The sequence below is a fragment of the Alosa alosa genome, chromosome 8 (assembly GCF_017589495.1).
Source record: "Alosa alosa isolate M-15738 ecotype Scorff River chromosome 8, AALO_Geno_1.1, whole genome shotgun sequence".
In the NCBI taxonomy this organism is placed as follows: Eukaryota; Metazoa; Chordata; class Actinopteri; order Clupeiformes; family Clupeidae; genus Alosa; species Alosa alosa.
The window spans coordinates 5,349,689-5,376,719 of record NC_063196.1 but is presented as its reverse complement, the minus strand read 5'-3'; the positions used below and the strand labels follow the sequence as shown (position 1 = coordinate 5,376,719).

Genomic DNA, 27,031 nt, shown 5'->3' with positions numbered 1-27,031 from the left:
TCTTCTTTCATTCTGTTGTATGTGATGTAAAATGCGTATTATTTGGTCTGAAGGGGTACTCAATAATGAGGAGTAGATTGTCTCAAATAGTTTGTCTCATGGTCTCATGGTCTCTTCTCTAACCTAGATAAAATAGCCCTCCATCACGCAATTCCTTCTCTGCCCTGGAGGGATCAGCATTGATCATGTTTTTATTTCACTAGGCTTTACAACTGATGAGTTGACTTTGTGGTGGAAGCTAAGTTTCAGCAAATTCTGCTCATCTATCATAACACCATTATGAATTAAGACATTGTTAGTTACATTATGTTCTCATTCAAATTTTATTTAGCACTATAACACTTTTATTTAAGTAGCCTACTAGAAGTGCAAAACAAAACAAAACCATTTCCATAAGAACACCAACATTTATTTTCTGTATTTCACAGAGCATGAAAGGGATGCACAATAAATGTGGGTATAGTATAATTTCAATACTTTACCAATTACTGTCCTTTTTTTACCACCACCAGTATCACAAACTGGACTGTCATTATGATAATCAGATCTTTGTTGTATCATCACATTTTTGAGGTAATGGTGTAGAGCAACCTTTATGGATAATTTGTCAAATTTAGGGAACAGATATGTAATAAAAGAAGGGACCTTTCCATTCAGTGCAAAATGCCAAATTATTCTCAATTGAACAAAAATGGCTATCAATAACTGTCAAATTGCGACCCTTGGCTATGATGGTGTATAGTTGCATTGCAACACAACTCCAAGTTTACTTCAAGTCAAATAATCTGTTCAATTGTAATCATTTGAAACACCTGTGTAGGACCATGGCGTCCTTTGTGGGTAATGTGACAATCTCTTTACTCATCTGGGGATTTCTTGCTGGTCACCCCATCTCTAGTCTTGGCCCGCAACTTGTTGACCTGGGACTCTGCTATGTCAGCCCGCTCTTCTGCCTCCTCCAGCTCGTGCTGCAGTTTGCGTAGCTTGGCCATGTTGGTGTTGGCCTGCTCTTCTGCCTCCTCCGTGGAGCGCTTGTACGATTTCACCTTCAGCTGAAGCTTGTCCACCAGATCCTGGAGCCGGGCCATGTTCTTCTTGTCCTCCTCTGTCTGGTAGGTGAGCTCCTTGATGCGTCGCTCATACTTCCTGACGCCCTTTATGGACTCCACCCCTCGCTTCTGCTCTGCCTCCAGCTCTCCCTCCAGTTCTCGGATGCGAGACTCCATCTTCTGAACCTGCTTCTTGCCTCCTTTCATGGCCACCTGCTCGGCTTCATCCAGACGGTGCTGCAGGTCTTTGATGGTCTGCTCCATGTTCTTCTTCATGCGCTCCAGATGGGAGCTGGTGTCCTGCTCCTTCTTAAGTTCCTCTGCCATCATGGCTGCATCAGTGATGGCTTTCTTGGCCTTCTCCTCAGCATTTCGGCTCTCCTGAATCACCTCCTCCATTTCGGTCTGGAGCTGCAGCAGGTCGGCCTCTTGTTTCTTCTTCTGGTTGAGGAGGCCGGTGTTCTGGGAATGCAGGAGCTGCATCCTCTCCGTGGCATCAGTCAGCTCCTGCTCAGCCATCTTGCGTCCCCTCTCCGTCTGCTCCAAGACTGCCCTTAGCTCCTCCAGCTCAGCCAGGATCAAGTTGTTCCTGCGCTCCATCAGAGCGATGTTCTCTTTCAGGTCGTCGTTGCCATGCATGGACTCGTCCAGCTGAAGCTGAGTGTCCTTAAGGAATGCCTGGACAGTCTTCAACTGCTTCTGGGCATCTGCAGCTTGCCGGTTAGCCTGGCTGAGCTGGATCTCCATCTCATTGAGGTCACCCTCCATTTTCTTCTTGATTCTCAAGGTCTCATTGCGGCTCCTTGTCTCAGACTCCAGGTTGGTCTGAAGAGACTCCACCATTCGTTGGTAGTTCCTCTTGGCCTGCTCCATCTCCTCATCCTTCTCTGCCAGCTTGCGCTCAATGTCAGCTTTCACTTGGTTGAACTCCAACTGTGCTCGCAGGATCTTGCCCTCCTCATGCTCCAGAGAACCTTCTGCCTCTTCCAGGGCGGACTGCAGGTCGCTCTTCTCTTGCTCCAACTGCTTCCTGAGCTTCTCCAGCTCATGAACGCTCTTCCCTCCCTCTCCCAGCTGGTCAGTCAGGTCTGAGATTTCCTCCTGGAGGTTCTTGTTTTCTCGCTTGGTTGTCTCCAGATGATCCAGTGCTTCCTCATAGGCGTTTTTCAGCTTGAAGAGCTCTGTACTGAGGGATCGAGCTTCTTTCTGTGAGCCCTCAAGCTCACACTGTGACTCCTCGAACTTTTGTTTCCATTCTGAAATTACTTTATCAAAGGACCTTTGCTTTTTGTCCAGGGTAGCAGAGGCTGCGTTCGCTCTTTCAAGGTCCAACATTAGATCTTCAATCTCATTCTGAAGACGATGTTTGGTCTTCTCGAGGGAGGAACACTTTGCATTCACCGCCTCAACTGCCTCCTCAGCCTCTTGCAGCCTCTGTACCAGTTTTTTCTTGGCCTCCTCAAGCTCCTCCGTTCTCTGAATGCCATCCGTCTCATACTTTGCCCTCCAGGTGGCAACCTCAGTGTTGGCTTTGGAGAGGGCTCGCTGCAGTTCTGCTTTCGCCTCCTGCTCTTCCTCGAATTGCTCTCTCAGCAGGTCACAGTCATGTCGAGCAGACTGCACAGCATGTGCTAGAGCATTCTTTGCCTTCACCTCCTCATCCAGCTGTCTCCTCAAGTCTTCTGCTTGCTGGGTGAATGACATCTTCCCCCTGGTGAGCTGGGAAATCAGGCTTTCCCTTTCCTCCATCTGCCTTCCAAGCTCTCCGTTTTCTGTGAGCAGCTTTGCTCTCTGCACTGAAAAGTCATTCAGGGCTCTTTGTGCTTCTTCAGCCCTTGTCTTGTGCTCATTCATCTGGTCCTCCAGGGAACGGCACATTTTCTCAAGGTTGACCTTGGCCTTCACCACGCCCTCCATGTTTGAAGACATGTCATCCAATTCCAGCTTCAGCTCACTCTTCTCTTTCTCCAGCTTCTGCTTGACTCTCTGCAGGTTGTCAATCTGTTCACCCAGTTCAGCCACGCTATCAGCATGCTTCTTCCTGAGGGTGGCAGAGGTGGCCTCGTGTTGAAGGGTTGCCTCTTCGAGGTCTCTGCGGAGCTTCTGGAACTCTGAGTCTCTCTTTTTTTGTTGAGCTCTACCTGAGCGCAAGTGGCCCCCCCTGCCTCCTCCAGACGCTCACTGATGTCCTCCAGTTCCCGGGACAGATCGGATCTCTGCTTCTCCACTTTAGCCCGGGCTGCTCGCTCAGCATCCAATTCCTCTTCCAGTTCTTCAATGCGGGCCTGATTCTCCTTCAGTTTCTTCTGGAGCTGTACACTCACCAACTGTTCATCCTCAACCTTACTGTTCAATCCACTGATCTCAAAGTCTTTCTTCTTTAGTTTTTCCTCTAACTGCTGTTTATCATTTTCCAAGTCCATCACACTCTCTTGGGTAAGTTTGAGATCCCCCTCAAGCTTTCTCTTGCTACGTTCTAGGTCCATTCTGACCTTTTTTTCTTGTTCCAGAGAACCTTCAATGTCGTCCACCTGTTGCTCCAGCTTTATCTTTGCTTTGGTGAGTGTATTGACCTTGTCCTCCTCACTCTGAAGGTCATCTAGCGTTTGCTGATGTGCCTCCTGAAGTGCCCTTTTCTCTTTTGTCAGCTTCATCATGTTTTCATCCTGAGAAGCCATTTCCTCAGTGAGATTCTTTACCTTGTTCTCAGTGGCATGTTTCTCTTTCTCCACCTTGGCCAAGGTCAGCTCAAGGTCATCAATGTCTTTCTTGAGCTCGGCACATTCGTCCTCTAACTTTCGCTTCTTTGCCGTGAGGTCTGCATTCATCTCCTCTTCGTCCTCCATCCTCTCTGTCATTTCCTTCACTTTTGCCTCTAACTGTATCTTGCTCTTAATCAACTGCTCACAGCGTTCCTCTGAATCAGTCAGAATGTCAGACTCTGACTGCAGCTGGAGGAGTAAGTCATTCTTCTCTTGGAGAATTGACACCATCTTCTCCTCCAGTTCCTTTCTTCTGGCATCGGATTTTTCCAGGGCCTCTTTGATCTTGCCAAACTCGTCTTTCATGTTTGCCATCTCTTTCTCAGACTCTGCGCTCTTTAGGAGGGGCTTAATCTTGAAGAACATCTTCATCCAAGGCCAGTTCTTCACACCCAGGAATGATCGGAGGTTCCACTGGATCACCATTAGAGCATCCCTGCGTTCCACAAGCTTCTGATACTCAATTCTCATAAGTATACCTCTTGCGTTGGCCTGAATCCTTGTGATAATGCGGGAGAGTTGCTCATCCCGCATCTCCTCCAGCACCCCCAGCAAGCCAGCTTTAAAAAAGACTTTTGTATGCCCAAATTTGTACTGCGTGTGGTCGATGTCCAGAGAACCAAGCAGTTTCTCTGCGCTCTTCTTACTGTCCATGAACTGACCCTCAGGGATTGCTGAGGCATTTAGTATTCTGTACCTCTGTTTAAAGTCACCATAGAGTACTCTGTTTGGGAAGCCTTTCCTGCAGATCCTAATGCCCTCCAGCACACCATTACAGCGAAGCTGGTGCATCACAAGGCAGTTGTCCATCGCTCCAGGTGTCTTGGACTCATTAGGGATCAAGCAACGGACAAAATGAGGGTGGGTGGTCTTCAAGTTATTCATTAGCTTGTTGAGGTTTTCCCTGTGCAAGGCTGATACTGTTTGGAAAGATGAGCCTTTCTTTTTGGCAGCTTTGCCACCTGCCTTGTCTCCACCTTCAGCTGCTGCGTAAGCGAATAGATAACTCAACAGCTTGAGAGATGACTTCTGGTAAAGTCCCACCACAGTCTCATTCAGAGGATCTTTGTTCTTCACCAGCCAGCCGGCAATGTTGTAGTCAACGGTGCCAGCATAATGGACCAAAGCAAAATGAGCATCTGCTTTGGGACGTGGTTTCTCAAACATTTTTGACTTGCCCAGATGGTTGTCATACAGCTTGGACTTGAATGTCTGGTCGCTTGCTTTAGGAAACATGCATTCTTCCTCTAGAATAGACATGATACCAAGGGGCTTTTCAATTAGATCAATGCAGGCTTGCAAGTCCATCCCAAAGTCAATGAACTCCCAATCAATCCCCTCCTTCTTGTACTCCTCTTGTTCCAACACAAACATGTGGTGATTGAAAAACTGTTGCAGTCTCTCGTTAGTGAAGTTAATACACAACTGCTCAAAGGTGTTGAAGTCAAAGATCTCAAAACCTGCAATGTCCAGCACTCCTATGAAATGCTGACGATGCTGTTTGGTATCAAGGGAGTGGTTGATTCGAACAACCATCCAGTTAAACATCTTTTCGTATACTGACTTAGCCAGTGCACCAATGGAATAATACACTTGGTCTACACTCTGACCTTTGGTGACATATTCATTGCCTACCTTGACCCTGGGGTGACAGAGTCCTTTGAGGAGATCTGCAGAGTTTAACCCCATCAAGTAGGCAGACTTGTCAGCAGACTCTTGGCCATCTGGCTCAGCCTGTTCTTCTCTCTGTTTCTGCTTGAACTTCATGTTGCCATAGTGCATTATAGCCCCGGTCAGCTTGTAGACACCCATTTTCTCCTCTGCAGTGAAGCCAAGCACATCAAAGGCACTGTCTGTGGCGATTAGTTCCTCTGAATCGTTGATGGAAGCAACAGTGATCTCTCCTTGGGAGACGTAGGAGTAATCATAGGGGTTGTTGGTGATCAGCAACATATCCAACAGCTCTGGCTTTTCATTGGACATGATCTGATAGAAGATGTGATAGTTCCTCTCAGCCTTGAGCTGATAGGTCACCCTGGATTTTTCCAGGAGGTAAGTCTCAATATCAGCAGAGGAAAGTTTTCCACTCGTTCCGAAGTGAATACGGATGAATTTCCCAAAGCGCGATGAGTTGTCGTTCCTCAGTGTTTTGGCATTTCCAAACGCCTCCAGTGCAGGGTTGGCCTGAATGATTTGATCTTCCAGTGTGCCTTTACTGGTATCCTTTTTGACTGCTCCGCCAGCAGCCGCTATGCTAGCAAAATACTGGATGACTCTCTTGGTGTTGACAGTCTTCCCAGCACCAGATTCTCCAGTGATGAGGACAGACTGATTCTCCCTGTCAGTGAGCATGTACTGATAGGCATTATCAGAGATGGAGAAGATATGTGGGGGCGCTTCTGATCTCTTCTTGCCTCTGTAGGCAGCAACTACCTCTGAATCATACACAGGCAGCCACTTGTAGGGGTTCACTGTGACACAGAACAACCCAGAGTAGGTGTAGATCATCCATGCTGCGTAGCGCTCTTTGAGGTTGAACAGCACGGCAGGCTCGTGCAGGAAGGTGAACATCGCCATGTCCTCGATCTTGTCGAATTTCGGTGGGTTCTGAGGGTGGACATCTGACTCCTTGACAGTCACGGTTTTGCCTTCCACAGTGTTAACTGTCACTTTTCCCCCCTCTTTGCTGGTAATCTGCCCCTTGACATATTCAACATTCGGATCGACAACAAAGCACTCAATTTTGATGTCAAATGCCCTGGTTTGAGCTTCGAGGCGCTCTTTGTCCGACTTTCGGAGGAAGGGGGCAGCCTTCCCAAACTCTGCCATTAAAACGTCTCCCATGGCGCTTGTTCAGTGTTCACAGCAGAAGAGAAATCCTAAGCACAAAAGCAGTTATTCAGACAGAGGATCAGGTTCAGATGGTGGACACACTGGAACACTGACTCCAGCCACGTTTGGGTCTTTATAAAGGGACATCCACATGCCAAATTTGGAGACAGCCTCAACCGAGATAAGAGAGAAAAGACAGACCAAATGTTCTTGTCCCCAGAGACGGTAAGTGGTTTTGGGGCATCTATGCGACCTTAACGTGTTAATGTCCATTTTAGGAAAGATCGCACCTCTCTTACTTTGTCCTTCCACAGACTATCCTTGATGTATTTATATAACTCCCATCTTAGAACAAGCATGTAAAGCTTTTGCTGAGGGGAGATAAAAACCCTAAGTAGACTTTTATAAGATTATTTAGTTTTGTTTATTTAGAAATACAATCAGTTGTAAATACCTCCCCCTTTAATGCGTCCCTTAATATGCACTGCATAATTGCAACTTTCAAATCCTCAGAGATGTTTTGAGATTTTACAGACTGATATAGAAAATGATTTCCTATAGGGATAACATATTTGTCCTTAGATTAAATAAGTCAACTGTAAAGTGAAAGAGCTCTTGACAAGTGACCAGTATGGGTGGGATGTGTAAGAATCTGTCTCTAGTCTCCTCAGACTCCTCCTGGCCTGCAGTTGGTCGTTATCAGGTGCTTCTCTGACAGATAACCCTGACACATCTCCTGCCTGTATCTCTCCTCTCTCACACAAGTGGATCATCTCCTCTTAATGATCTGCCTGAAATATACCTCAAGGGTGATTGCCAGACTGAATACTTTATTTTGTCATGTGCACCAGTATTTAAAATTAAAATAACCCTAAAGGAAGAAATTCATCAAAACCTGTTGTCAGTGACAAAAATGAAGTCTGTTTAGAACAATTAATCATTTTTGCTCCTTGCAAAGATTTACATTTTTCTTCAATACACAATGACTTACATGTGAAAGGCGGGATTGTATAATAATACTACTACTATTATTTTTGTAGAAATCTGTTGAGTATTTAATATTTGCATTTGAGTGTCAGGGTATTTTAATAAATCGGTTAGTCAGACATTTGCTAGCCTACACATAACCCACGTTTTTGTTTCTGCCTGTCTACTTGTTTTGTCTAAAGTCACATGAGAAGCTCTTATTGATTTGCATTCACTTTGTTCTACTCTCACGGGACTGCACATTTTACTTCTGTCACCCTCTGTGGCACGAGGACAGACAAACCCCCCACTTCTAACTACAGGCTGTTATCACGACAGCTTCCTTTAGTCCACTGCGTGCCGTGCAGATAACGGGCTTGATATCACCCTAAGCCCCTTCAGAGAGGCATGTGCTGTGGTCATCCAGAGTGGACCATCTTTCGCAGACCCTCAACTACTCAGGCTCACACTGTTAGGGTCCTCGAGCCACGACATGTAGTTCCGGCGTTCAGCGGGATATACAATATAGCTAAAGAATAGTCGCTTCTTCAACAGTTAATAACCAGTTAAAGCAACATTATGAAGTTTTGACCTTAAGCTAAACGGCTTGCAAACACTACCCACTGCCCATTTCACATGATGTCCCCATTGTGTCATCATTAATATCAGTGAGGCTGGACACCTGGACACTGTGAAATGTTATATTATATTATATTATGAGCTACATAATGCATTACCTAGTGGGAATAACTGTTAAACTGTTAAAGATCTGTTCATCACATGACCACATACAGTCAAAATGAGTTTGTTTAGTTTGTAACAGTTTCCTATTATATCAAATCTATCTGCATAGTGCTGCTTTAACAGTATTACCACTGGTCACTGTTGGTCACTGTAATTAAGCATACTCGTATTACTACTGTAAATACCTTGATCCATGCAACAAATCTGATGACAATTAATGACCATTAAAGGAACCATATGTAAGATTGTGGCCAAAACTGGTACTGCAATCACTTTCAACTTACTGTAGAGAGGTGTATCCCCTCCCCCTCCACCCTGACTCGAGGTTGCCAACCCGGATGCCGAAACACTACTGACTTTGTGATTAGTAGATAAGTGGAGGGTGGAACATCAGGCCAAAACACAACATGACATGACAAAACACAACATCAACATCAGTTGAGGGCTGCAACTTCACTTTAAACATGACAATATCCTGGCCGAACTACTGTTGTCAGTGATATAAGTATTTGAAATGAACATGATTTCTTAATGTCAAGTGACGTATCAGGGCCATTTTATGATTACTTGAAATTAATTTCTTACATACGGTTCCTTTAAGTAAACTATTTGTCATTAAATGAAATAAAATAAATTATTTCCCTATTGCATTTGCATTTACTGGTACTGTGTGTTGATTAAACAATACATTTGTTCTTGTCTTGCTTGACACATGCCAATTTATTTAAAAAATAAATATAACACATTTTATTTACACCATACCCCTATCCATACACACACACACACCAAAATTGCACAAAATCTTTTTTTAAATCAAAACAGTAGATAGAAAAAATAGAAACATGATATTTAAAAAGATACAGATAAAAATGAAATTGTGATCAAACTGACGCCATATCAAGGACCAGCCCTAAATGTGGATTTGGACCAGTAGTAACAAGTAAAGACGCCAGAGTCCCAGCATGGCTCAAAGTGGAGTCCCAGCAGCACGGCTCTTTATTGAAGCAGATACCCACCACTCCATACAGCTGGGATTGAGCTCACAGTTTAATCCTTTCACGGTGACTACCTATCACTCCAGGATATAGCTAAGATGGCAGTCACATTTTAACCTATTCACTGTGGCTACAAACCATTCCAGGGTACAGCTAACATGGCCCTCACAATTTTGTCCATTCACTGTGGCTACAAACCATTCCAGGGTACAGCTAACATGGCCCTCACAATTTTGTCCATTCTCTGTGACTATCCTACCATTTCAGAACACAGCTGAGATGGCAGAGTCACTCTCTCTACCACTAAGTTACTGCTAAAATGGCAGGCACTTTATACTCCATTCAGGGTTTCACATTCCTCTGCTGCTGTTCACCATCTGAGTTCATAGCAGAGGGAGTTTGATTTACAGTTCATGAGATGTGTAGTGGTCCCGGTGCGTTCACTGAAAATGGCCTCTCTAAGTGCTTAGTCACCAAGTGTACCCAAAGCCAGTTTTCTAGAGGAGTGAACGGTCTTTCTTTAGTTACACACATTTTTTTTCAACTCACGCACACACGCACACACACACACACACAAAGCGTTCACATCATTTCATTCACAATTTCAGCATCTATCTTGAAGATTATTTAATGGGGTGAAAAATGTGTTGTGAACAAAATGAGAAATGTGAGAGCAGGTGGAATAAGTCTGAGAGGAAAAAAAACAGTCAGAGATGACAAACAGAAAAGCTCTGTAGGGCCTGGAAACCCCCGAGGGGAACTGTCAACTGAGAGTCTCTCCTGGTATGCATGCCCATACACTTATATATAAAACTGCTGTCCACAGATATTTTCTCTCTCTCTCTCTCTCTCTCTCTCTCTCTCTCACACACACATAAACAAGCAGCAATTAGACCGTTGTGAGACAGGTTAGTTTTACCCTACAGATGATGTATTGTTGCTGACAGGTACTACTAACAGCATGTGATCCCAGAAGAGGCAAATAAGTAAGCCTCAGCAGGGGCAAATAGGCGTCAGCAGGGGTAAATATTCCTCAGCAGAGTGACATCCTCTTGCGGAACTGCTCCACGAGGGGCACCAGGCATCGGGGTGTGCCGCTCTGCAGGAGGAACGGGTGCTGGAGGAGGGCCGCAGCACTGGCCCGCTCCTTGGGGTCCCGGGTCAGCATCGAGCCCAAAAAGTCCCTCAGAACTGGGGAGACCTGGACAAAGATGGACAGAGGGGACATGATATTGTGAGTGAGGGAGAGGGAACTTTGCATTAGGAATGGAAATCCAAGTCCACTCAAACTCCAAGTGTTTGTTGTGACTTATAAACTATATAAACTATATAATTATATAAAAAAAACACCTCCACGCCATTCGATATATAACACATTTATCTTTCTCTCTCTCTATCTCTCTCTCTCTCTCTCTCTCTCTGTCTTACTCGCTCTCTCTGTCTGTCTCGTTCATACACATACATACCCACATATTACTAATACTGTATGAAGTTAAAAGCTTTGTGAGTAGCTTTTAAACACAGAGATACATACTAACATTTGCACAGCAGTTAGTGCATTTCTCAAAACAATTAGTGCAAACTGCAAAACCTAGTGGATAACCTGCAAAAACACGTCACTTGCTCAAAATGGATAGTCCATTCCTCAAATCTACAAAACGATAGATTGTTAGAATAAATTGATCAGCTCATATGTATTTGGATGTATAGTTAGTCCATATCCATGCTATCCCCATGTGTGTGTGTGTGTGTGCTTGCCTTGTGTGTGTTCCTGACAGTGGGTGCGGGTTCGTCCCTCAGTTTTTTCATGGCGGTGACGGGTGTCTCGCTGAAGTACGGTGGCTCTCCTTCCACCATCTCCACCACCATGATGCCCAAGGACCAGATATCCACCTGCAGATCACAGCGGCACAGGGAACATTAACCAAACATGTACTCTCAGTTCTCTCTCTCTCTTTCTATACTTATTTATTTAATACATCACAATAATTTTTGTGAAGGATTTTCCATTTAAACCATGAGGAAGACACATCAACAACCAAAAAAAATCAACATTCCAACCTGAATTTTGATTTAATTTAAACATATATTACTATCATATTATCATTGTTACATTAGGGTATTTGATATTTCTGTACAGAAGAAGGTTAACAACAAGAAATGTCTCTCTCTTCCTTCTCCTCTTCTCTCTCTCCCTCTCTCCTCTGTTTGTCCCTCTCTCCTTTTCTCCCTCTCTCTCTCCTTCTCCCTCTCCTCTGTCTCTCCCTCCCTCTCCCTCTCCTCTGTCTCTCCCTCTCTCCTATTGTCCCTCTCTCTCCCCCTCTCTCTCTTTTCTCCCTCTCTCTCCCTCTCTCTCTGATAAGGAGACATGATACCACCCCCTCAGTGCTCTACTCCCTCAGGCCTCTGCAGTATCTCCCCTGAGCCTGAGCAGATGACCCCCTCCCAGGATTAGACTCTGCTATGTGTTATCTGTCTGTGCGTGGACAGGACAGGCCCCAGGACATAGATGGTCTGGAGAAACGAGGGGCAACGGATATAGACACTACTGTGGCAGGGGTCACCTCAGTGCCGTACGGCGTCTTGGAAACAACCTCTGGTGCCATCCAATATGGCGTCCCCACCAAGGACTTCCTCTTGGGGATGTCCTTACTGATCTGAGCACAGAAGCCAAAATCGGACAGCTTTATCTGAGGAGAAAATAAAAAAAGGTGAAAAAATACAACTGATACTATGATACTAAACACACAGATTATTACAGTAACAAGAGTCGATCCCCTATTGTCATTCAGCCATATCAAAATGACATAACATATAATATAATATAATATAATATAATATAATATAGATTCTTACAGATGCATTTACTGACTGGATCATTTTGACCCTTTTATCCAGCCCTATTGTTTAACTATTATAACTGCCTTATAAAACATCTGCATATATTTGCCCTTGTCACAACTTCAAAATATTTACATTTACTCAGAATAATGCAAGTAAAGTCAGGTGAAAGATGAACAGAAATCTTGTTTTAGAGTCGAGAGGTGCGTTATGAACAGGAGTTGCAGGGGTCTAGGCAGAGGAGCAGAGAGTCACTCCTGATGTCTCTAAATGACTGAATAAGAGAAACGAATGAACGAATGAATGAAATCTAGGTTTAGAGTAGAGGACTGTAGAAGATCCTCACCCTCCCGTCTACGGTCAGGAGAATGGAGTCACTCTTGATGTCTCTGTGGATAACTCCTTGAGAGTGTAGATAAGCCAGCGCCTGAAGGACTGCCTCACACACGGTAGCGATCTGTTCCTCATTTAGCCTGCAAACACACACACACACACACACACACACACACACACAGACAGACAGACAGACAGATACACATAAACAAGCAGCAATTAGACTGTCGTGAGACAGATTAGTTTTACCCTACAGATGATGTATTGTTGCTGACAGGTACTACTAACAGCATTTCATTAGTGTCAGTAGAGTGTTTGGACAAATAGCAAAAGAGGTTGATGTCGCCCCCTTGTGTCCTACAGAAGTTACATATCCCCATGTATCCTTTTCCACCAACAGAGGTAAGGTTCCATTCTGGTTCGCAGTTCACAGATAGTTGGGGGTCAAACCAGTGTTTTAGGATAGTTTTTCTGGCAACTGTTAATCTTGCATGGTCCACCATTGACTAAAGAGTGATCATCATTTAATCAATATAACCATGTTTTTTGGGAAAAAACTGTGTGGATAATCTCTAATATTGTCTTTTATATCTTGTGAATATCATGAATCCCACCTGGTTTCTGAGACGATGTTGGTGAGAGCGCCGCCCTGCAGGTACTCCATGATCACCCACAGTTCCTCCTCCACAAGTGCACTCTTGAACATCTCCACCACATTCCTATGCCTGTAGTCTCTCATGATCACCACCTGCAGTGCAACACCGCAGGACGTCAACACCCCAGGAGACATGACTTCACAGAACACTGACATCACAGGACACAAACACCACAGGACACTGACACCACAGGACACTGACGTCACAGGACACTGGCATCACAGGACACTGACATCACAGGGCACTGATGTCACAGGACACTGGCATCACAGGACACTGGAGTCACAGGACACTAATGGTGCGTTCATGGTGCGGAGTATGAGCATTGTGGATTTGTTCCATGCACAAATAAGTCACTTGTTTATTTACGATATAATCATAAGTAAGTGTAATTGAATAATAATTCCCAGAGTACCTTTGAGTAACTACATGATGTTAGCCTTCTGGCCAGCTAGCCTATGAACATTAGCAACATCACCAGTTTGTTGTCGTCAAATGAACACTCTCAATTTGGAAGTCTGGAACTTCAAAATGTTCCAGCTGCATGAACGCACAACAACATCTCAGGACGTCAGCAACACAGGACCGGATGTCGTCATAGGACATCACCACAGGAAATCAACATCATAAGACGCCAACATCACAGGATGTCAACATTGCTGGATGTCATCATAGGACATCAATATCGCAGAATGTCAACTTTACTGGATGTCGTCATAGTATGTCAATATCACAGGATGTCAACATAACAGGATGTAGTCATAGGACGTTCAACATCACAGGAGATCAATATTACAGGAAGCCACTATCACAGGATGTCAACATCAAAGGACGTCAACATCACAGGACGTCAGAATCAACAGAAACTAATATCACACAATCCTAGCATCACAAAGTGTCACCATCATTGAATGGCAAATCAGACAATATGGGCTTGTTCCTTCCTACACACACATATTAACATACAAACACACACACACACACACACACACACACACACACACACACACACACACACACACACACACACACACACACACCTCATTAAAGAGCAATTCCCTCCTCTGCTGCTTGCGTAGGTCCATCATCTTCACGGCGACCTGTCGACCTGTGTGCCTCTCCCGAGCGATACACACCACACCAGTCGAACCTTCGCCGATCTTGACAAAGTTCTCCAGGTAGGCACGCGGGTCGCCCTTATCCACAACCATCTGCAGCGCCGCCTTGAACTGCTCGTGGGTCACCTTAGGTGGCTCTTGATCGGGGGATGGGGATAGTGTTTTCGGTGGACGGAGGCAGGGGGATCCAGGACCCGCTGGCCCAGTAGACGGAGCTCCTGCTGGGGAGGAACGCTGGCCTTCCTCCCTCGGGCCCTGGAGGTAGCTGGAATACTTGGGGAGAGGTGCAGTGTCACTCCGGCCTGTAGGGGGCCCCATGGACAGACTAGAGAAAGGGTGTGAGGCCGGCTGGAGGGACGATCGTTGGGAAGACTTTGGGGTGCTGGTGCCATTGGGCCGAGAGATGGCTGCAATGCCCATAGAGTTTGTCTGTCACAGCAAAGAGTATCACACAGTGAGCTCTCGCACATAAGAAAAGCTTACCAGTTTAACACTGATAGACCAAAAAACAGTTCACCACAGTTTACCACTAGTAGACCAGAGACAAGTTTAACTCTTGTAGTGCAGAGACCAGGGGCGGACTGGGACCAAAAATTGGCCCTGGCATATTTGGCCCAAGCGGCCCTCAAATCGGTCGGGCACACCTAATTAAATACAAAATCTTTGCATTACCCTTAAATATGCATATATTTTCAACTGTCATGGAGCACTGAAAGTGATAGGCCTCATTGGCTATCACTCTGTCTGATCAGAGGTAGCCATGGAGTACATGATCTCCATACTCAAGTAGCCTAGGCTATACAAGCAATTATTAAAGAGTTTCTGCTTGAATTCAAAGTATCATTCCAAATTATTCAATAGGCTACATTTAAACTATATAATGCTCAACTGACAGCAGCACCAAACAGTTACTGAATTTGCCTATGTGTAAAGACCTAAATTACCTACTGTAGATTGTAGTATACGTTAATCACTGTAGGACAACTGAAACAACACAAAATAAATAGAGCTGTTGCTGGAAATATTTTATTCCTGTAGGCTATACTACATTGCTGGTACATTTTGGAACATATAGCTACATTAACTAATTATCTTGAATGTCTTCCAGTAGCCTATCGTATAGGTTACTGTATAGTTGGCTTGTGCATGAATATGACTTGTTGCCTACATTTCCGTCAGTCTACAGCCCATCTTTACCATGATAATTAACCCTTCCAAGATAGAACCCTTTCAACGCTCTACTTTGAGAGACCAACCACCACTCATGCCATCGATGTTGAATTGTGAAGCCTGGCGAAACTGATCAATCTGACCAACAATTAACATCGATTTGACACTCTTTTGCTGTCCGGGGTTGCAAATCATTAATTTAGAACATTTAAGTTACGCTGTTTGTTATTATAATCACAGCACGGCCTTACGTTATCATAACCACATCATTACATTATCGCAATTAATAAGTCATCATAATCATCATCGTCAGCATGGCATGTCACACATAGCCTACCTGCTCCACCACTGAGTTCTTATCATGTAGCCGCAAGACTCCACCACCTGCTCACTGTCCCTCTCTGTATGGGGTTGACATATGCTAGCCTACTTGCAATATTGTATTTTTGAAGCTTCTACATTAGTGTTACTTTTGCACTATTGTCACTACCGGCATCCGCCGCAATGTCGTGTAGGCAACTTCGATTAACTTCTGATGGCTCACAAAATCCTGGCTCTGGGCCAAAATGCGAGGGGTGGGCCTGACGTGAGCTGTTATTGGATCAGTCCACATATGGAAATGTAACCAGTGGGCCGCTGATTGTCCTTCCTTTGGGCTGATCGTTGGCCAAAATGATTAAATTATATATATAGCCTATTCTATCGGCCCAAAAGGTGCGTCGGCCCACCGGGAAAATGCCCGGTATGCCAGATGGCCAGTCCGCCCATGGCAGAGACTACTTTTAATGCTGCGTACTGAAAAAAATAAACATATCTAATGTGACTCTAGTGTGAACATAAACATACAATATACAAGATACATGGATTGTATTTGTCTCAAACATAGATACTTCATAAAACATGTAGTGAAATGGCATTTAGCCATAGATAATATACTTAGCATAGTTATGATTCTAGCGTGGAAATAAGCACAACATACAAAGCTGCTGCACTTTCAGTAGAGATAGTGTAAATGCCACACACTCAAATGCCAAAGTAAATCACTGAGCTTGTCTGACACAACACAGCTCACATAAGTGCAGTTTGTCATGTTCACTCAGGAATTGTCCATATTAAACTTGCTGCAGTGACTTGCAAATAGCAGAGGTGTAAATCATAGCAATGGCAGAGTTGGGGTCAGGGTCAAACCTTCCTTAATGCAGAAAAGAGAGAGTTCTCTGCGCTTCTGCAACCCACAACTAGACAGTGTCACCAGGGCAGGACAAGACAGCGTAGAGCAAAAAGAACGCAGGTGCAACACAGGTGTCTTCTTTATAGTTTTTTTTTTTCCAGGACACTGATGAAGATGTAACCTTACGTCGAAACTGTTATGCAACTTAAGAAATAAAAAAAAAAAAACTATAAATTAAGAAGATATCTGTGTTGCACAGACGTTCTTTTCACTCTACACTTCCTGAAGGCAGATTAGTAGCAGACACAGTGCACAGCACACAGATGGTGTGTGTTTAGCTGTATGCGAGGTGTGTGTTTATTTTAATATGCGTGTTGTGTTTTATCAGCGTAGAGCGAACATAGTGGGTCTCATCGCTCGTTTTCACTCCTTTCCAGAGAATACCACTGAACGTGACAAGCCATCATGGCCAAGCAGAGGCGTCTTTGCGAACAACTTAGCTAAAATCTGATGTGTGATTGACGCCAGCCAATGTGCCCATACAGGACGCTGGCAGCCGATGTGCCCGTACAGGAAGCTTGGGTTATCTACAGTAACAAAACAAACAGGGGTGTGTCTCTCAAACGCCTCGTTGAACTACTACCAAAGATAAATGATAGTCTCTCTCTCTCTCTCCACACACACACACACACACACACACACACCCTCACACACTCTCTCCTCTCATGACACATGTCTTCCTACCCAGCTGTGTGTCTTGCAGCATTTTATATTTTTAATCGCAGCTTTCTCAAGTAACACTGGTTCTCAAAGTCCTCATTATAGTTGCTTATGTTAAAAGTTACTTGCAACTGCAAACCCCAAATCCCAATATATCACTCTCGCCATGGTGGTTACTCAATGACACTTTCAGGAAATGCAGCCTTGACTGTGTGATTATTCGGTCAGATCAACGGCATAGGTCCATGCAGCAGAGACAGAATAATAAATGCTGCAATGCCAACAATCTGATGCACACTGCCATTTGCAAATCTCCAGAATTCCATTCTATTATTATGAAACCAGAGCTGAACCACATTCCACACTGTGTTTAAGTCTTCACAAACACACCGATTGCATATCAGAAGTATTTTTCTTATTGCACAGCTAGTCAGCCTGCTCCTCCTCTGGCCTCTGTGCAGAGACTTCCTCAGTAGTGGATAGTGGGAGATTGTACTCTCGTCTGCTTCAGTTTCACGTGAACCGGCTAATGCATTATTTACCAGTAAGATTCATCTTACCAGCCACCGGCAGATGACTCATTTTTTCCCCTCACTGCACAGCCCTTAGGCTGTTCTGCTAAATCATCCTGTTTAAACCTGAAATGTACTTGTCTGGCTTAAAAAAAAAAAATAAATAAACGAATGTAGTAGCAATGTAGAATGTGGTAAAGCAATAACTTTGTAAAGGGTTGATCACACCACAAAAATGTGAAGAAACTTTCATAGCAAACGTTGTCAACTAATTGCCAAAAGACACCAGTAAGCATGCTAGAAAGCTTTTCCTGATGGCAACTGTGCTCTTGTTGGTGTTTGCAAGGTTTCTGCAGGCCTTTTTTTATGTTGTTAGTGTGCTAGTTTTGCACCTAAACTCCTTACTAAGGACAAGGAAAAAGGACATCTGTGAGAAAGAGGGTACTGACCTTGAAGTCATAAGTCGAGTGAGGCCTCCTTGGGGTTTCCATGGAGATGCCATCAAGCTTGGGACTGAGGTTAACCTTAGTAGGCGTGTGATTGGAGGGTGGGTGGTTTAGGAAAAGGGAAGCAGGCCTGATTGGCTGAGCGCGGGTTGCCTCGCTGTTGGCGTAGCGGCCCATCTCCCCACCTCTGAGGGCCTCAGGTGGAGACGCAGCACCACTTGGCGTGGCCCTGGGGCGGGCGAAGGGGTCGAGGCACACCTCGTGCACAGACTTAGCGCGCGGTGCGCCGCCGTTGGCCTGTAGCGTGGCAGCGGTCCTGCTAGGCCCCAGCGGGCTGCCTCTCTCGCTGTGCACATTCCAAACCCTCTCCTGCCAGTCGCCCGACGGGCTCGTCTGACCTGCCCGTGCCAGTGCCTCGGCGTTCATCTCCTCGTACTGGTAGCCGTCGCCCTCGGTGACCTCGCCGATGCGGCCCATGGACTTGGCGCGTTTCCGTAGCGATGGGCTGGTGCGGCGGAGAGAGTTGGAGCTGGAGACAGAGAGGCGGGCCATCTGGTTGAGGGCAGCGGAGATGTAGTCACCATGACCGATGAAGCTCCCGCGCACAATGGTCTGAGGGAAGGACACACACACACACACACACACACACACACACACACACACACACACACACACACACACACACACACACATAAACTTAATCATGTGTCTTGCTCTGATGGACAGAGAAAAACACATTCACACACGCTTACTCTCGCTCCCACACACAAATGGTCTTGGGGATAGACACACACACACACACACACACACACACACACACACACACACACACACACACACACACACACACACACACACACTTATTCTCAAGCATTAGGCTTATCTACTGGACCTTGACATCAAAACCAGCAAGCTGCTTTGAAGTGAGTTATCTTACTGAAGTTACTCAGTAAAGACACAGAGGCTTCCGATTGCACTACAGTACATTGGTCACATAAAGTCATTGTAAAACTAGGACATCTATATGCATATAAGTTGAAGCACTGTCTGTATGGGCCTAGCATACTAGTCGTGTTTTTTCAGCAAAGCACTTTTACACACATATTAGGGGCTAGCAGCACCAGCAAGGTCGATGTGGCTGTGATCAACCAAGCCTTAGGCCCTTTGGAAAACATTGATCGCCTGTGCAGTCAACCAGGAAATTAAATGATTCAACTGATGGGGAATTAATATTGATGCCAATGGGATGGAGTGTTTATTTGTGTTATTGAGTTCAACCAAGCACCTCTAAACAATTCTCAAAGGCAGAGCTTAACAAAGCAAACAGATTCACCACATTAAGTAACTCACTCACAAGTTGTGACCTTTTGAACTCTGCAATGACCTCCTGATTGATTCACCTAAAAACACCAGCAACAACATGTGCTGGTTACTCAGGGCAGTGATAATGACCTGATCATGTCAGACCTTCCAACACAAAGTATATTTCTCTTCACAAAGTAAAACCTACCACCATGCACCAAAACCAAAACTCTTCCTTTTCACATTCTCAGGTCAAACCTTCCCTCGAGCACGGAAAAACATTTTCAAGAAAACTCGCCTTACCACTTCCCTGGGACGAGTATTTGTCCCCGTGACAAATAACATATTAACTTTCATGGCCAAGCCCTGTGCTTCCTCTCTGGTAAAGCACTGAGCACAAAGATAAACTGACAAAGGAATCTACTGTAGACTCTTGTCTCAAGTGACAGCATTCAAGAAAGCTCTCTGTGCATCTTATCATACTGAACACAATAACACCAACAATAAGTGCCTCAGATGACATGCAGCATGACACCCAGGCTAAACGTGTCCTGCTGTGCTAGAAGGCTCATGTACTGTACACCCTATTCAGAGAGATGTTTCTTTCCTTTATCGACAAGCACAAACACAGCAAACCGAATACAGACAGACAGACAAGCCAAGACCAAGTCTATATAATGCATGTAACTTTGAGTCAAGATTCTGTTTCATTTAAATAGGCTTTCATTTCCTGTTCATAATACCTTTGTTCTCTGACAAACACACACACACACACAAACACACATACACACTCACACAAACACATGCACACACACACAGACTGACACACTGACACACACACACACACACACACACACACACACACACACACACACACACACACACACAGGCAAACATACCTTCCTGGGGACGGGTTCCACATGGGTAATGGTGGAGGGGTCCACCATAGGTTTGGGCCTCTTGAGGGTGTCGATAAGGCTCTGCCACTGGGGTGGCAGCCCCAGGTAGCAGCCCTGCGCCGGGTCATAGGAGGTGTGCACGCGGTGCTGGAAGTCCCGCGGCGCCGAGATCTCCGGCCTCCTGCGCTTCTTCTTCCGTCGGAACATGTCCAGGGGGGGCAGGCACAGGCACGAGTCCGGCGCGAGCACCTGCGGCACACAGAAGGGGGTCCCGTTATGGCACGAGCGCCTCACCTTCTCCACCCACGCCATCACGAGACGAGAGAGCCCACCCGTGCCAGACGCTGCGCGAGAGCGGCAGGGCCCTCAGGCAAGTAGCGGCCACCAGTGAGGATGACCGCTCCTTGATGACAGCAGCCGGATCAGACCGCAGCCGGACTGGGACGCAGCCGACCGCCAGAGAAGAGTGTAACGGGAGCGCAGATGGCACCTAGCAACGAGAGCGAGTGTCACGCGCCAGCGGGGACAGATAGAGCAGATTACGCGCTTCAGAGAAGCACGCGGACAGACCTGCCCAGCAGCTAAACAGGAGGACCCAGAGCAAACGACAGGCGCCACCAACCAGCACAGCGACTGCCCTGCTAAAGCGCGACGAGGAAAAGCAGATGAGGAGTGGCGGCGCTGATGAGAGCGGATGGGTGCAGTGGAGCTCAGATGGCTCCACCACAGCACTCCCACATGTGTGTGTGTGTGTGTGTGTGTGTGTGTGTGTGCCTCTCCAACAGAACGCACACAACCAACACACCAACACTAGAATAACACACGTGGGGAACTGGCTCTGAGTCCCTGTCACTCAGGTGAGCAAGACAAAATAGGCGGAGAGGGAGGAGGCGGGGAGGGGGAGGGAGGGAGGGGAGGGGTTACGGTCACACCCCCCCTCTGCCTGTGCCAATGAGCCGGCCATGTCTGGTATGTGGACGCAGCCCCGACTGCCCCAGAGCCATCTGTCACCCTCTGTCCACCTCTACTGGTGTCACAGGGGAACAACTCACAATAACTCACAAAGCCACAGGAATAAACAACCCGTTTAGGGTTAGCTCATAACAGACAAACTCGAGAATAAACAATGTGCTTCAGGCATTAACTAATGCTCTTTAGAGTTAAAGACTATTCTAAAATGTAGGAATACATAGCAGTATGCCAGCCATTGAGAGAGAAATGGATAGGTTTGAACATATGCATGGGATAATATTCAAACGTGGGACTAAATACTCTTTCTCTCATGGCGTTCAACAAGAGAGATCTCTCTGATCAGGTGATTCTCCTCAAGCTGCCTGCCTGCCTGTCTGTCTGATTGCCTGTTTGCCTGCCTGCCTGTCATGAGACTATGCCAGCATATGTGTGGTGACATGTTCAACACTTCTTATGTGACAAAAATTGAACATTCAATTCACATGAGTTCAGCTGGGAACCAGGGGAAGGCTTGGGGCCTGACGTGGGGGCTGGGATTTGGATGTTGCAGGGGTGGCTAGGGTAAGTTTCTGGAGTAGTTAGGGTAACTGGGGTATCTGGGCTTGCTGCGATAGCTGGGGTAAGTATCTGGGATAGGTAAGGGGTGGCTAGGGTAACTGTAGTATCTGGAGTGTCTAATGTAGCTGGGGTGGATGGGGTAAGTGGGGTAACTGTGGTGTCTGGGGGTATCTAGGGCTATTGGGATTGCTGTGGTGGCTGCTGGGATTGCGAGCTGACTGCTGGTTCAGTTCAGTTCATTGATCATGTCCTAATCATGTCCCTGTGTGAGCCGTTAGCCTTGTCCACAACACAGCAGGCTGCAAGAGGGCAGAGTGTTCTTTTTAGAGCTGTACTACACTGCAGCCAGCTGTGCTAAAACAGATAACTGGCCATCAGTGAGATTGACCGCTTCATGAACAGGGCATTTTATTGGTCTGTTGTTACAAGGGCAAAACATCACTTGCACATTTTTACGTAATCGGTCTTAGGCATAATGTAAATTTACAAGTACAGCTTGTACAACTTTCTCTTCTTTTCAAATGGGGGGGAAAAAGAATTACCGGTAAAACAGTAAACTTGTCTAGCAAATGTGAGCTTTGGATAAAAAACATATGCTAAATGAATGGGATAAATGTTAATATAAATGTACTGTGTGGACAAGTTAAATGAGTTCAGTTATTTGTCAGTGCAGTACAGTAGTACAGTAATTTGCCAATTTAAAGACAGATGACAAATATCTCAAAAATAGAGATGGTTTAATCCACTCCAACACATCTGGCAAACTCACCATGCAGCCAGACTAATTATTAAGTAGCTTTCATCTTATAGTATGTTCAAACCCCGGGATGTGATCTGCTTCCTGCTCTGTGAAAAAAACAGCTCTAAGGATATGGGAAGGACTTTGAAATAACAAAGTTTACCCCTGTTTTGTTTTAAAAGATAAAATACATGCTGCCACCATAAAACCGAGTCATGACTCATGTTCACATGATTGCCTGAGTGGAAGCTTAGGTCGTGTTTACTCAAGCTGAGGGTAAACACCCCCTTCCTTGAAGGTGACACACATGACCAGGATATCAGCCTGCGTTTTAGTTTATGCCACAACCAAGACAGCAGCCAAAACTGCTGCCAATCATCTGGTCCAGCTCTGGCCCTGATCTGGCAGGAACACACACAGTAATTTAATCCTATCCAGGACATTAAACCTTTGACCTTAGGACAGTTAATAACAATTATATATCATTTGAAGTGTTTAAGCCTCCCAATCTCTTCAATGAAATCTCTAAAAGAAAATCTCTAAATCTTTCACTCAAAATAAGAGAATGAACAATTTTCAGTCCCAGGTTCAGTCCAATCCAAGATATTAATCTAATTAGTTGATCATTTTCACATGCTGTTTCTACACATCCTTACTGATCTTTACAAACTTTCACTCACTTTCTCTTCAGCTGAATTTATCTAACCCAGGCAAGAATCCAGCAATGAGGGTGCTAAACACCCGCAGAGGATGAGGCAAGATCATAAATCTGTGTGTAATTGTGATGGATCAGAATTGATGTTGCTGAGAAGTCTTACCGTTTAGTTGTGTTTTTTTGTTTGTAGTTATTTCTGTATGCTTTCTTGCGCTTGAGATGAGTCAGTGAGTTATTCCATCGCTCACACCATTACTGTACCTCCTTCGTCAGTAATGATCTGCAGAAGAGAGAGAGAGAGAGAAAGAGGGAAAAGGAGACAGAGAGAGAGTGATAAGGGAAGCACACCAGAAGGGAGAGAGAGAGAGGAGAGAAAGACACAACGAAGAGTGCAAGGAGAGAGAGGGGGGTATTGAGAAAGAAAAACAGGAGAGAGAAGCGAACAGGAGGAGGAGAAGACAGAGGAGGGTGTAGTGCATTAGTCCCATTCTCTGGTCTTTTCTCTCTTCATCCACCTGTTGCAGAGCTGCAGCACTTACCATTGATCTCCTCTTCCAGTTCTCTCAGCGTGTGTGTGTGTGTGTGTGTGTGCCGCTCACTCTCAGGGCGGGCCCAGCCTTTGAGCTGGAGTGTGTGTGTGTGTGTGTGTGTGACCTGCTCACTGTCAGGGCAGACCTAACCTTGAACTTGGAGCTGAGTGTGAGACAAAGACACATGGCCCCCCGTTCACAGGTTGTGTGTATGTGTGTCTGCTTATCACTCCCAGATTCATATATGCATGAACATATAGCCACTCCCCCATCCAGCCTGGGTTTCCTGTGCTATATTCCTGCGCCGGTGGCTGATGATAAGCAACTACAAAATTAAACATACTGTATGTATATACTATATGTATATGTAATATACTCATGAGCCTCATACTAAATGAGCCTTTCTCAGACCCCATGAGTCAGTCGCTATCAGTAGGCCCTAGATGAGATCACCAGCCTAGTAGACAACATTAAAAGTCTGTTCAAGACCAAGAACACCTGTGTGTGTATGTGTGTTATGGTTTAAAAAAGAAAAAACAGGTGTGTCGGGCTATGAACAGCTGTGTGTGTGTGTGTGCTCATCACTCATAGCACTACGAAACCCCTCAGAGTTCAGTAGGTGAGCAAGTAGTCAGACTGATGACACATTATCCAGCACTGCATCCTCTCATGGGGATGGATGTGGGGTGGGATCTCTCTCTCACACACACACACACAGTCTTTCTCTCTCGCTGACATATAAACCCACACACACACTTTAACACTAACCTAACTAGATAGATAGATAGATTTACTTTATTTATCCCCAGGGTTGACTGGTTGAACTGGTAGAATATGAGCCATATAAGCCACAGGCTTTGTGCTGGGACGAGGGTGGTGACACCATTGTCTTCCATTGTGTGAAACTCATCTCAGGGTGTGCATCTGTCACACTGACATAACACTGAGTGGCCACACCATATCTGCAATTCAGCAGCAAACTGTAGAGCCTATCACTCTATTCACTACCAAAATTCATTACAATTATATATAATACAATTTCCAATGAGTTCCTGAGCATTAGCCTCAGGTTAGTAATTGTACTGCATCTCTGAGGGGATTAAGCTACACGCCCTGCCAAGACTCAGGATGAAAGGTCAAATATAACACTGTTTCTGCTATTACCAATATTATCAGTATCAGGGAGGGAAAAGGTTGAAAGCCTTTACTGCTTAGCATACATACAACAGATGAATAAACATGAACTATAACACTGGGTATGAACTGAAGACAAAACATTATCAGTTTCACTTGACAGTAGTTCTGAGCCATGAATATTACCTGCATTTAATGCCAGCTTTATTGCAGCTAGATGCTTCCAGAAAGCTGCTCTTCCATGTTGAGTCATAAATCCATTTCAGCCTTTGTTTCAGTTCTTACAGCGCCAGCCAAAAAATAAAAGATCCAGAAGCTTAAATTCTTCCTCTCCAGGTAAGCAACTTCACTCTAGAATTGCCAGAACACATGGTTCTACATGGTTCTGAGATCAAGGACGCTCCAGACGTTACACGATTCCTGTCCGTCTGGAGACAGCAGTACCTTGGAATGAAGTGTAATCAGAAGCCTGAGCTCCAAATGACCGGTACATTCCCTGTTGTCACCTGGATCTGAGCTCCATGGGTGAAGACACAGGACAGTTTAGGCCTCTGTCCAATGACCCGTCTCATCTAGGGACAGCTCCCCAGCTCCAGCTTGGTAATCCCTCTGCGGTGGACGTCTCCCACTCTACAGCTGGTGTCTCTGCGCTTCGTTCCACTCACTCCTCTCCTGGCGTGAGCTCATTCTGCACTTTGTCCGGACCTGCCCCACTCTCTCTCTTTCTCTCTCTCTCTCTCAGCTGCATGTGGGGGGATACATTCCTTCAACCGCCTCTCCCGACTTAAAATAGCGATTCAAATTTAAAAAAAATATTCAGAAGAACCACTCAAACCTGAGTGGACCACCAGAACCATTCATGTATGGTCACGCTTGACAACAGCCGAGAGACAAGAGTCCGGGGGAGCAGAGCAGAGGCTACCAGGCAGCACAAGCCTCTCTGCACCGGAGATTCCTGCGGGTTCCCTGCCTCTCTCTGTGCCTGGGCTGGGAGGTTCCTGCGGGTTCCCTGCCTCCTCCTCTGCGGAATGAGAATGAGCGAGGGGCAGGGCTGGACAGGCAGGTAGGCAGGTAGGATTGCTTTCCAGGTCTGTGACAGGCTCCCGCTTGCCCTGTGTGGGTCTGTGTGTGTCCCTCTTCCCTCAGGGTGTTTGTGTGTGTGTGTGTGTGTGTGTGTGTGTGTGTGTGTGTGTGTGTGTGAGGTGATGAGTTGTGCTTAGGGGCACATGCAGTGTGTGTGTGTGTGTGTGCATACTGTAGCTAGCTGGGACATGCTCCACTGTGGGTGACTCAGAGGCTGTTGGAGCAGCCTGGGTCTTGTTTCGTTTGCATGCATTATCAGGGCCAGCTAGCTGTGCAAACTCACTAGCGGTAGATATGGCGGAATAGGGAAGCGTTTATGGTCCTGTGGCCCTGTGACATGACAACTCTCCAAAACAATATCCTCAAGTGCTTCTCAGGCAGTAGCAAGGAGCAACTGTGGCGTGTTTTGTGTAATTCAGTTGTGTGTGCATAAATGCAAATGAAAAAAAAAAAAAAGTGTGACTGATGCTATGTGGAAAAATACAAGCATGTTGCACATCAAGCTCACCTAGCTGTTTCCTGGCCAGCCTGGGATCCAGGATCACAGCAACAGACTCACCTGGGGCTGAGACTCGAGATTACATCAACAGACTCACCTGGAGGGCTGTTGAGATCACATCAACAAACTCTCCCCTTCTCACTCAGCGATGAGCCCATGATGACGGGGGCTGCAAATGCATGTTCCACTAATATGTAACCATTACCAGTAGATTTATGCTGTACAGAGAGTAACATGAACAACACAGCTGGTTTACTTGGTCATACTGTATCACTGAGTATGACAAGGAGTCATTTGTACTGCAGGATAAAAGCACACAGACATTGCATGCATTACTCTAGCACA

The 27,031-nt window shown here is 45.6% G+C and overlaps 1 protein-coding gene and 1 pseudogene across 1 annotated transcript; both read right to left on the bottom strand.

Annotated features, from left to right (window-relative positions):
- Positions 1–393: 393 nt before the first annotated feature.
- LOC125298773 lies at positions 394–6,733 on the bottom strand (annotated as a pseudogene).
- Positions 6,734–9,100: 2,367 nt separating this feature from the next.
- Positions 9,101–26,110, bottom strand: LOC125299824 (serine/threonine-protein kinase PAK 6-like). The gene is made up of 10 exons (XM_048251288.1): positions 25,291–26,110; positions 23,604–23,720; positions 20,517–20,765; positions 18,319–18,927; positions 14,219–14,725; positions 13,137–13,270; positions 12,536–12,662; positions 11,913–12,038; positions 11,107–11,241; positions 9,101–10,549 (listed from the first exon to the last, which is right to left on the bottom strand). Exons 3-10 carry the CDS (start codon positions 20,721–20,723, stop codon positions 10,382–10,384), a joined length of 2,013 nt encoding a protein of 670 aa, XP_048107245.1. The 5' UTR covers positions 20,724–20,765; positions 23,604–23,720; positions 25,291–26,110; the 3' UTR covers positions 9,101–10,381.
- Between the last annotated feature and the right edge of the window lie 921 nt (positions 26,111–27,031).